General features: G+C 30.0%; 1 protein-coding gene across 2 annotated transcripts; it reads left to right on the plus strand.

Moving 5' to 3' along the window:
* The first annotated feature begins 327 nt into the window (after positions 1-327).
* LOC109806269 (bZIP transcription factor TGA10) lies at positions 328-9,796 on the plus strand. Of its 2 annotated transcripts, XM_020368645.3 has the most exons (11): positions 328-906; positions 986-1,086; positions 1,727-1,815; positions 1,959-2,081; positions 2,321-2,389; positions 2,492-2,551; positions 2,707-2,784; positions 3,160-3,235; positions 3,453-3,724; positions 4,880-5,119; positions 9,526-9,796. In XM_020368645.3, exons 1-11 carry the CDS (start codon positions 719-721, stop codon positions 9,673-9,675), a joined length of 1,446 nt encoding a protein of 481 aa, XP_020224234.1. In that variant the 5' UTR covers positions 328-718; the 3' UTR covers positions 9,676-9,796. The 2 variants fall into 2 exon arrangements, with proteins under 2 accessions (XP_020224234.1, XP_082915599.1); XM_083059473.1 differs by lacking the exons at positions 328-906; positions 986-1,086 and adding an exon at positions 1,131-1,497.
* Positions 9,797-12,832: the final 3,036 nt, after the last annotated feature.

Genomic DNA, 12,832 nt, shown 5'->3' on the forward strand with positions numbered 1-12,832 from the left:
TATAAATTGAATCATTTATATAAATGGGTCATATAAATAAGTATAAAATTTTTTTAGTCAATACAAAATTACTAAAAGCTTTTCAATTCACAATTAATTTTAATTTTAAAGTCAATTCCTTAACCTAAAATTGTATAAGTTAAAATTTACTTGAAATCAAGTTTAAGTAACATTTCAATGATATTTTGGAGAATTCAACTGAAATTAGTACGCGCTAATATTGTATTCTAAATAAAAACACACTCCTATTCATTAAAATAATAATAATAATAATAATAAACACACTTCTTCTCTTTCTTAAATAGTTTTTCTAGAGAGAGAGAGAGTTGAAGAAGATATCCTTGGAGAACCGCTTTGTCCGAATAAAATTGCAATAGTGAGAAAGTTGAGAGAGAAAAAGATGCAAGAGAGCTAAAGAAGAGAGAAAAGAAGCTTTGTCTTTTGTTTCCTAGCATTCAATTCCATTTCCTCTCTTCATTACCACTCTCCAGCTATTCGATCCCAAAGTTTATTATAACCGACTCTCTATCCCTTATTCTCTCTCTATCATCTCTTTGGGTGGACAAAGCAAAATGGTTTCATGTGGAAAAAACACAAGGCGGTTTCACCATTAATGAATGGGATTCAAGATAGGTATTGAATTAGAATAGAAGAGGAAGAAGAAGACCAACAACAACAAGAGCAAGAGACAAAGCTTTTAGGTTCATCCCCTTTGATCATGGCTTCAAGTGTTAAGAGCACCAACTCAACAACTCAACTTGAACCACTCCCCCCACCCCCACATCTTCATCAACAACAACCACAACATCATTTTCATCATCATCATCATCAAATACCAGACCAACAAATTTCTTTTGGAATGATGCCATCTTCCTCATCATCACCCTCTATCCCCGGAAATTACTTGTGAGAACGAAGTTAACACCAATTATATATTATAATATTATTTATTTTTATTAAATTTTTTTTTTAATTATGACAACAGAAGCAAAGATTCTGGAGCATATGATTTGGGGGAATTGGATCAAGCCTTTTTTTTGTATCTTGATGGACAAGCTGACCCTTCTAGTGTTCAAGACCAAAGACGTGAGCTTTCTCTCTCTCTCTCGCTCTAAGCACTCACACATAAAGACCCAAGAAAAAAAAACAAAAAAAAAAAAAACTTCTTTTTTGCTTTCAACGATCTTCTTCTTCAAATTCAGAAAGAGGGGCACTTTTCTTTTTTCATTTCAGTTTGAAAGATTCTCTAAGGCATGGGTTGTTTATTGGGTCACAACAAAAGCATGTTTCAGAAGATTCATATCTTATCTGCCGTATAGTACTTTTGTTTGACCAGATCCTTGCACAGAAGTAAAAAACCGAAAAAAATAAAAGAAAAACATGAGAGTGGCAGAAAAAATGAAAATTTGATCCTCTCTCTCTCTCTCTCTCTCTTTCTCACTAACCCACTTTAGTCTTTCTTGATTTTATTCATGTTCTTCACATGTACTGAAAAAGGTTACATGGTTGCTTTCTGCCTTTTACTTTTTCCACTCTCCTTCTTCTGCCAGAGCTACAAATGCATGACAATTTCCCATACCTCTTTAGTCTGTTGTATATTTTTCATTTCTCACAATATTTTTCTGTGATCATATGCATATATTTGTTAATTAATTTCTTTCATGATCATATATATATATATATATATATATTCATATTATTGATGGTGCTGAATGCATTTGGGCAGAGAACACATCGTCAGGAATGAGGCCACCACCAACGCTCAACATTTTCCCATCTCAGCCTATGCACGCAGTGCCACCATCCAATTCCAAGGTATAGTAATAATAACAATAATAGTCTTATCACACTCTCAATCGATTAATATTGTTAATATATACTATATAGTTCAGATTAGCCCATGTGTTAGCTAGCTTCTAATACTTAAATAACAATTTAATATATTAATGTTTTGGTAGGTTAGCATGGAAATTCCCTCTACACAAACCAGTGGCTCCAAGAGACCACCAGAGCCATCCTTGGCCAAGCCCAACCCACACACTGAAGCCCCCTCTGCACCTGAACCACCCAAAGCTGTGAAGGTACATACACAAATAATTTAGATGTGGTAATATCATGAAATGTGGGGTTTCTATTAAGTTATGTGTACACAAATCTACATGTAATTTCTTAAAAATTCTTCTTTAGAATTATTTTACTTCAAAATTACCAAAGGAAATTTTTTTCTTCATTAAATTTGGTCATTATTTAATCAATTTTTATTTTCCATTTTTGTCCCACTAATCATGTGTGTTTAATATGCATGTGTTGTATATATCAGCGAGAGGGCAACCGCAAAGGAACAACGTCAAGTTCTGAGCAGGAAGCGCCCAAAACACCTGATCCTAAGGTTGATTACTCTAATTAATTTAATTTCTTAATTTGATGTTATATATTTTTGGTTTTTCTATGTTATAATTTGGATTTGATAAAATTAAATTGTTGTGCATAGACACTAAGAAGACTTGCTCAGAATAGAGAGGCAGCAAGGAAAAGCAGACTCAGGAAAAAGGTACATTGAATTAATTTCGTGGAAGATTAAGATTATTTTATGTCAAAGTACTACGTGTTGTTATGCACATTTTAAGCAAAACTTGCCAACGGGTCTCTTATATTTAAAGTTTGAGATATAAATAACCAATTTATTTGTATTTCTCTCTTTCTCAGGCGTACGTTCAACAGCTAGAGTCAAGTAGGATTAAGCTTAATCAACTAGAACAGGAGTTACAGCGTGCTAGATCTCAAGTAAGGAAGAACTACTTCTTTATGGCAAAGGCTTGGTGCATTCTTTAAGTAGATTATTTTGGAAACGTATTTTAAAATAATAATAAAAATTTGACAAAAAAAAAATAATCATTCTCTAAAATACATTAGACTAGATATACACTTTATTAAAAATCCCATATCATTTAATAATATGATCAATAAAATATATATAAATAGAGAATAATCTTTATCTTTCAAGTTAATTTATAAGATTGAGTTAAGTTCAAATTCATATTTTAAAAATATTATTAAAATTTATTCTAACTATTGTTTTTGGATTTATTATGGGTTAATTACAATAATTCAATTTCAAACTGCAATAACACTATCAAGTAATTCGTGTTTCTATTTTAGGGCATATTAATGGGTGGAAATGCACTTCTTGGAGGGGAGCAAGGGATTCCTATGTCTATGAATGGCATTAGCTCAGGTGATTTTTCCATTACACATAAATAAAATACTTATTAATTCTACATTCTCTCAACTATATATACCCAGTATGAGATTACACTCTATAAATCCAGATTAATTTTTATTATCAATTTTTGGACATTGTATGAATTATATTTATAAAAAAAACACCCAATATGATATTTGTTCATACGTATGTTATATATTTATGCGCATTGATAATGAATTAATTTCAGAGGCTGCAATGTTTGACGTGGAATATGCGAGATGGTTAGAGGAGCACCATCGCCTAGTGTGCGAGCTAAGAGCTGCGGTCCAAGAACACCTTCATGAAAACGAGCTTAGGTTATATGTTGACAATTGTTTGGCTCACTATGATCATGTGATGAACCTGAAGAGCATAGTGGCTAAAACGGACGTATTCCACATTGTTTTTGGCATGTGGAAGACCCCAGCTGAACGTTGCTTCATGTGGATCGGTGGCTTCAAGCCATCTGAACTCATCAAGGTATGTATGTATACATAATTTTAACCCAATCTAGATTAATTACTCAAATGCTATACCTACATATGTCACACACAATGTTTTGTAACAACTATATGGTACATTTCACCACATATATAGATCTAGAGTTCTAGCTTATGTGGTCTAGCTGCTGATCTATATTTTTCGAAATTCCATCCTCATTGTATTTTTTTTTTTATACTTTTTTGTTCATTAAAAAATAAGTTTTGGATTGCAAACAGGGATAGATTGATATAAATGTATTTAGGGAATGGACAAAAATGAACAAACTTTGATGAACAACATGCTACCCTTACTACTTTTTAATAGCTTTTCTACATATAAACCAAGAAATGCAATAAATGCATACTAGTTATTAATATGAAAAATTAATTAAAATTTAAATAGCAGGTAAGAGCATAATTTTTTTTTCAAAAATAATTTATATTATCTTAAACTTTGAAAATAATAAATAAATTTATTCTAAAACACCAACAATTAAAAAAGAAATATCATATTAGTCTATCCTAGTTATATTATCATAAAAATTGTTATAAATAAAGCAGGGTCCACATATGATTTTTTATAAATAAAATAAAATAAAATTGGCCTTCCCTGGACTCATTCCTAATTTTAGATAACTTTGGAAGAAGATGATTACACAAGTGCATTGACTTGTCGGTGGGGCTTCTTCCAAAAAATAAAAATAAAATTGTGGGCGATGAATTTAATGCCATGAATGAAAATGGAATTAAAGGTATTATGAAGGTTTCCGGTAATGGGTAGAGTTAGGTTTCATTCCCGTTACGCCATAGCTTTCACTTCAATTTCTGGTTGGAATCAGAGACCAACCAAGAAAGGAAGAAAGAGTATAGGAAAGTGGCACGGGTCTTAATCTCTCATTGTCTTCTTCCTCTCTAGTTGATGCAAATCAAGTTCCTCTCTCCATGCCACCTTTTTCCTTTGTAGTGAGGTTAATCACCAAACAACCCTTCATTGACCACAACATTGTGTGACACACATATGAACAAAATGAACCTAACTCCTATAGACAATGACCTAATCATTATATAATTAAATCCTTTTTTTTATTTTTATTTTTTGGGTGGATACATATATATTAATTTCATTTGATTAACTAACGTGTGCTGATTTTAGATTATTCTAAGTCAAATTGAGCCTCTTACGGAGCAACAAATACTTGGGATATGTGGGTTGCAACAATCTACACAAGAGGCAGAAGAGGCTCTTTCCCAAGGGCTTGAAGCTCTCAACCAATCTCTCTCAGAAACTATAACTTCAGACTCTTTGTGGTGTTCTCCAAATATGACCAACTACATGGGACAAATGGCTCTGGCAATGAACAAGCTCTCCACTCTTGAAAGTTTTGTGAGACAGGTATGAATGTTACATTTTTTTTTGTCCTATTACAATTATTCTTTAATTTATTGGTTAGAAACTAATCTTGTTTGCGATAATATGACTATCACTGATTCATTACGGCCTTTGACTAGTTATATCCACAATTTTCAAGTAACTTTTTAAGAAAGTGCACATATAAACCTTCTCTACGTAGAAAAACTAATCTTGGATCATCAATGCATGTTGAATTTTTGTGGTGGTGATTAATTTGGGTAAGATTTGTGATCTTGGTTAACTAGTTTTTGTGGTCCCCCGTGACATTTTTACAAAGCTCTTCGTAACTGATCTCGTGGGGGGTAAGGTGAGAACGAGAATTTGTTCCTCTTTGAATGGGTAGGGAAACCTACTCCAACCCTTTGATGAACAACTACTTACATGCATTTCTCATTCACTCATGAGGTTGTTACATGGAATCTGTAGACAGATTATAAAATCCCACTCTTATTTTGATATTATATTAGGTGGTGGAAGGAAGGGGATGGCGTTAGCTATGCTTAAATATTTTCTAAACGTTTTGTTCTTTTTAGTTCAATTAATTTGGTTTTCATACTTGGAATATAAATATGGAATGAGGAGGGATATAGCAAAATGAGGAACATTCATTCTTATATTATAAATAAATTTATATAAAATATAAAGTTTTTTTTATTTAATTTATCATTATATATATAGTACCTATACATTATGTAAAAACTCCACAATAATAAAAATTAATTAATCGGTTTTCATTTTTTAACATTATAAAATATATATTACATTAATTTTGATATATTTAAATGAATCATTAATAATTTTAAATTGATCTTAAATTTTGCAAATATATGTGAATGATGTAATAGTGATGTTACTTTGGTGATTAGATTTTTCTACCTAATGTATTTGTTATGTGTTTGTGTGTCCAATTATATGAAACCAATTATTGAAGCTGGTACACACATATATATATATATATATAGATTTGTAGTCTAGGTAGAAATTTTTGGGAAAATCAATTCGCTCTTTTAGTTCTTGTTAATTAGGATTAAGCACTAAGAATTATACATCACAAAATGATAGGATAAAGTTTATTGTACTTAATTATATTTAGTAACCTTAAAAAAAGTACTATAGCAAAGGCTAGGCCGCACGGCCTGTAAGATATCCTGTGTATGTGATAGGATATATATATATATATATATATATATATATATATATATATATATATATATATATATATATATATATATATATATATATATATATTTATGAATGCAATTAAAATTCAAAACCTAAGTTAGTACTAATCAGCAAGTGTACCATTGGTCATATACACGTGAGTCTAAGGAAATTTGTGGTCCCTCATTGATATATGTTCCTCGTGGAAAGATACGTTTTGAATTCCATACCTGTATGATGTCATGGTGTAACCGCAACTTGAAGACACAACATAGAGCCCTCACTATAATTTGCATTTTGGCTATTTCTAAAATCGCACCCACATAATTATAATCTAAATAAAATTAAAAGTATTTTTTTCTTGACATAAAATATATCATATTTAGGATTTGCTTGTTTATTTTTGGTAAGATAGATACTCTTCTATTTGAACTTCAAATGTTTTTACATTAATTAACGATTCATAAGCTGAGTTATTTAAAGTATACTTAACATTATTATTTTAAAAATGATCTCATATATATATATATATATATATATATATATATATATATATATATATATATATATATATATATATATAACCCCACAAACATGATATAATTTTTATTCTTTTACAATAATATATTAAATTTCAAACTTAAAGTTTCTTGTATATTACTCCAATTCTTACCATTTAGTAGATTGTACTAGTTACACTTACATGGTATAATTTAATCTACCAAAAGTAATTTACCTATTAGTGTGAACATGTTTGATCCCAAGTTTTCAACAACAAGCACTCACACAAAGAAAAAGAAAAAGAAAAGAAAAAGTGGAAATAGAAGACTGCAGTGGTAAGATGTGATAAATTTCTTTATGACGTTCATGGTAACTAGGTCGGTTCACCAACTATGCTTAATTTTTATGATGAATAATTGATTTTAATTACTAGTTTCAGAAGAATACACTTTTTTTTTCTTTTTTTTTTATCGATTACGAAGAATACGTTTGAATCTATGATAAGTAAGCAATCAAAACAATATCAACAGAAACTACAGAAGAATCCTTAGGTAGCCAACACATCATCATAATAATTATAATATGGATTTTATCGCAAGGAACCTTTCCCATTAAATAGTCTGAAAGCTAGTCCTGTCGAAATTTGACCAATTTGTTGTTATTGTTTGGGTATGACTAAAACATTTGTTGTCAAGTACTCTGTCTAATATTTGACATCTTTAAATAATTTGTATAATAAGTATTCATAACAAAAGAATAAAAAAATAAAAATGAAATAACTTTAATCATAAATTAAAAATAATTTATACACTAAATAAAATTTAACTTTTAAAATAATTAACATGAGGCAACTTGTGTAAAATAGTTAATAAATCTCTAATATTAGCCACAAAGTTGACTCGAAAATTCTCTAATTTAATTTGACGGTCCAAGGTTTTAGTGTGAGTAATTGATTATCATTCTTCCTTTTGTCATTTTGGACTCAGAAATTAATCTAATGTTTTAAGATGCTGTAACAACGTTGAAAAATAACATTCAGACTCTTTATGTTTCCATCTATACTGGCTGCTTTTATTAATAAAAGAGGCTAGGTCCCAATCCAATGTTGTCCATATGCTAAAATTTCTCTATGTACTATATTTTTCTATGCTTCAAATTTTGACTACAGCTAAACTTTATCATAGTAATTAATAAATCAGTGGGGATAGTTTCCTAGCTGTTACAATTTCAGAACAGAAGGCACTATTCTAGTATCCCATTTGCTTCTCACAAATTAATTTTTATATCACTTCATTAGCTTCTAAAGTCCAGGTAGCTCATAGTTCTTTTAATTGCTACATTAGGTGTCACTATAATCACTGATATAATTTTAACTTTACTTTATTTCAAAAAATGTGGTCGTATATTTAACACGTATGTGCTTAAATATGTTTTTTTTTTAATTTAATATACTGATATATGTCCTATATATTTATCTAATACTGTCAACTCTTATATTCTCCAGCTCTGACTGCGTGAATGTGTAAAAAATTTACTATATTCTAAGGAATCTAATTCGAAGATTGATGTCTATTACATAAAATAAAATTATATTTTTCTATTTTAAACAAAGTAAAATAATATTAATAAAAATTATTATATAAAATATACAGAGGTATTAAATGCTTATTCAAAACAATAAATAGCATACTTAAATAGGTATATTAATACTCCTAACAAATGCATTTAATACATAGAATGAAAAATCAATAATCAACAAAATCATACAACTTGTACTTGTATTAACAGATTTATAGTATGTTTGAAAAAACTTATAATCCTTATCCAACATTTCAGTTTTTTTTTTTTTTAAAAAAAAAAAAAAGAGCAAAAGTTGTTTGTAGAATAAGTTGTATATTTGGAACAACAACTTAAATTTGTAAATAATCTCTTTTCTTATGAAAAATAAGTTTTTATTAAGAATATGAAAATTTAAAGCTTAAGATTATCTCTTAACAGTTTTTTCTTCTTTTAAGTTAATTTATTATATAAAAATTGTTTTTCTAATTATATCTAAACAAAATTAAACATTTTAAAATTGTTTATCAACAAACTTATATAAATAAAATTTTATTTTGATTATAATTAATTAGTAGAATCAAGAAATTTATACCTCTATTAAAAATAAAATAAAAATTAGATTAAATAATGAAATATGTTCATTCAATTGGTACTATGATTGATTTGTTTTCAAATTTCAAAATTTTGAGTTCAAGTCTTAAATTTGATAAATAAAAAAAAAATTATTTTTAATTTTTTAATAATAAAAATATAACAGTCTATCAAATATAAAGACTAAAATAGTTATTAAAAGAAATATTTTCTTTATATATAATATAGATTATAATAATAATCAATTATTCAAATAATTTATTATGAAAATAATCTAATTTTCAAATTAAACTTTCTCAAACATACCCTTAATAATCATGTATGACAAATTAAAACAAATTTATAATGTCAATAAAACAAAAATTATTATCAATACGACTTCAAAAGTAATTATGATAAAAGTTAATAAACTTATCGAACATTACCATTGAAATAAAGACAAAGTAAAATTTAGTGTATATTCTCTTTCTTTTTCTTAATCTTAAATATTTCTTACCATTAATATTGAGTGAGAATTTAGTAATAACAAAACTTGAAAAGTGATGAAAGTGTTTTGATAACTTACAATGTTACAGGCTGATAATCTGAGGCACCAAACCATTCACCGTCTGCATCAACTTCTAACAACACGCCAAGCCGCGAGGTGTTTGTTGGCCATATCTGAGTACTTCCATCGCCTCCGAGCCCTGAGTTCTTTGTGGTTCACACGCCCTCGCCAAGAGTAGTGGTTTCGCATTAATTTCATGCATATCTCTCAAGTTATGCCTAGCTAGAAATATTATAGATAGATCTATGACCTTGTAGCTTCTTAATTTCTCTTAAATTATAAATTAAATATTCTCTTTATTTCACTCGGGTACCACCCTCTTTCTCTCCCTCACCGCTTCCCCCACACAAACACAATTAACTAACTAAAAAGAGGAATAATTTGTTCTAAAAAATATTTGCCAGCCATTCTTGACTGGGATGGGATAGAAGAGCATGAAGAGGAAGAGAATGGAAACACGATTTTGTGTAGAAGTTAATGTTAATTTAGCAGATCATAATTTGCCGTCTGTGGAGAAGAAAAAGGAGATTATAAACATGAGAAGTTGAACTTGACTATCCACGTGGCCTTGAATTGTTGCATGCATAGGTTGTCGATCTCTATCAATTATGAACATATATTTTGGTTGAATCGTGTCGTCGGCGTCCAAGTTGATATTTGGTAAAAATAATTATGAGGTCTTAGAATATTAATGTGAAAAAAATATGTATATATTTTGGTCAAGTCATGGTTGCTTCTATTTTTCTCTTAATATTTATTTATACGTATTTGAGATATTTTTTATAGTATAGCATTTTTTTTTATTCATAAATGAACAAATAAATTAAGTGGTCGATCGCTAGGTGGAGAATGTGTTCTTTTGGAGACAACAATCGAACATTTAATTTAGTCCATCGGCATTCGGACCATATTGTCCTGTTTTACTGAGATGCTTTAATAATATGGCATCTAGAGAAGCTCAACACCATTCCTTTTTCAAGTAACCTGGTGTATGCAGAAGGTATTCAAAACTTGTCTGAGGCTTGGCTACATGGTCAGCGTAATGTAGTTAAGGCTCTCCAATATGTTTCTGAAAAATCTCGAGAGTTTTAATAAGGAGATTTTTGGAAATATAATTGCCAACAAAAAAAAAAAAAGATGGAAGCAGAGTTGCGTTGCATACAGAAAATTTTGGAGAATGTGGATTCAACTAGTCTTCTTAAATTACAGGAGCTTCACCATAAACATGAGGGCATTTTATTTCAGAAAGAAACCTTGGTTTCAAAAATCTAGAGAAAAATGGATTTGGCTTGGGAGTCAAAATACTTCACTTTTTTCATGCCCAAAGGGTCACACGGAGGAAAATGTTACGTATGTGCATGTATTTTAAAAGAAGTTTGTATTGTTTGGAACTTGTAAACCTTGAGTGTTTATATATCAAAGTATTTTTTTACACTTTTAAAGAGACAAATAAGTGGTGATGTGCTCGCAGACATGAGAAAGGGCATCATATGGACTTGTTGTAGTGTAAATTTATCAATTTTCACTCTTGTGTGTGCGACTATGGGATCCAAAAATATTTTTAATTAGAATAAATTATTTTATTTAAATGAAACTTATTTAAAATATGACCATTTTTTAGTTATGTTTTTAAATGTTGATCCAGTCTATGAAATCTTAATCGTTTCAATTATCCTTATCCTAACCAAATCTTTTTAGGATAAAATATACTTTATACTCTAACGGTCATTTTTTGATAAGTTATCCATATTTTCTCCTAGTGCCTATAAATAAAGGTTTATGCTTTGCTATTTTACAAACTTCACTCGAAATCTCTCTTTTGCTTTGGGTTCTCTATTTTCTTTAAACTTTAATCAGTTCTACTCTTCAGCTTTATTGACATAATCCTGTTATATCATGGGCTTGCATCCTTAAGGTTAGTGTCATTACACGCCTTAGGAAGAATTTTGCTAACAAAATTGTTTAATGCTTCAAGTTCCTTTACTTGTGCATCTGTCATTTCTCCAACAATCTTAAGGACTTATAATGGTTGACACTTCTAATACCACCATTTTTGCCATCTTTGTTGTTGTCACCCCTCCTCGCACAATAGCCATCACATATGCCAAAACCTTGCCAAATGTTTTCAAAGTCAAAATCTTTGTTGGCCAAAATTTCCATCGATGGTAGGAACGCATCCATTCGATACTAGACATGCATGAAGTTGCTTATGCTCTTACTACTTTGAAATCGAATTCCACTACCTCTTTTAGCGTTGCTTTTAAAATGTATGATTTGTCTCAAGCTAATAAGGTTTGTCTTCATACTATTCTCAATGTTTTATCTAATGATATGTTCGATGTGTGTTGCTCATACTAGAAAGCCAAAGACATAGGAGACTCTTTGATGATGAAGTACACCACTAAGGACGCCATAAGACAATGCTTCATGATCATTAGCAATTACTACCACTAGGAAATGAACAAAGAAAAAGACATTAAAGTGCAAACAAATGAATATCATAAACTAATTAGGACCTCAAATTAGAAAATATCTCCCTCCTTGTTAAGTTCATTTTGGAGCTGCTCATTGAAAAGTTACCAAAAACTTGGACCAATTACAAGCAACAGTTGAAGCATAGGCATTAACAAATGTCACTCACGAATCTAATCACTCGTATCATAATAGAAGATGTAAGTTGTAAAGAGTATGCTGCAACAAAGGCTAAATCATTGGCAACTAAGGGCAACTTGGACCAAGCGTAGGATCAACCAAATAAAAGAGGTATGATCAATGACTTCAAAAGAAAAAAAATCATTCTAAGAACTCTTAACCCTGTGCTTCTAATCTAATCCCGCCTTTAAGAAAAAGGGCAATTGCTTTGTCTATGGAAAGTCAGGTTACCATGCACCTTAGTGTCAATTTTGAGTGTCTAGAAACGAAAACTCTCATAAGGCTAATTGGTTAACATGGATGAATGGGATGATGTTATTATTGCAGTTGTTTCTCAAGCAAATATTGTGACCAATGTGAGCAAATGAATGGTAGAGTCTAAGGCTACTCACCATATATGTGCAAGCAAAATATACTTTTTCCTCCTACATCATTGTGGGGGGATGGAGAAGAGCAATTGTACCTTGGTGATTCTAAGACCACTCCGATTCTAGGTAAGGGTAAAGTTCTTCTAAAGCTCATATTTGGTAAAACATTGGCTTTAAGTGATGTGGTGCATGTTCCTTCCGTCAAAGTCAACTTGGTTTCTATAGCATTATTGGGCAAACACTAATACATGATGTATTATCTACATCAGTTCTGTGAAGTAATCTACATTGGTTCTAAAATCAATGTAGAATTGG

The sequence above is a fragment of the Cajanus cajan genome, chromosome 7 (genome assembly GCF_000230855.2).
Source record: "Cajanus cajan strain Asha chromosome 7, NIPB_CcT2T_4, whole genome shotgun sequence".
In the NCBI taxonomy this organism is placed as follows: domain Eukaryota; kingdom Viridiplantae; phylum Streptophyta; class Magnoliopsida; order Fabales; family Fabaceae; genus Cajanus; species Cajanus cajan.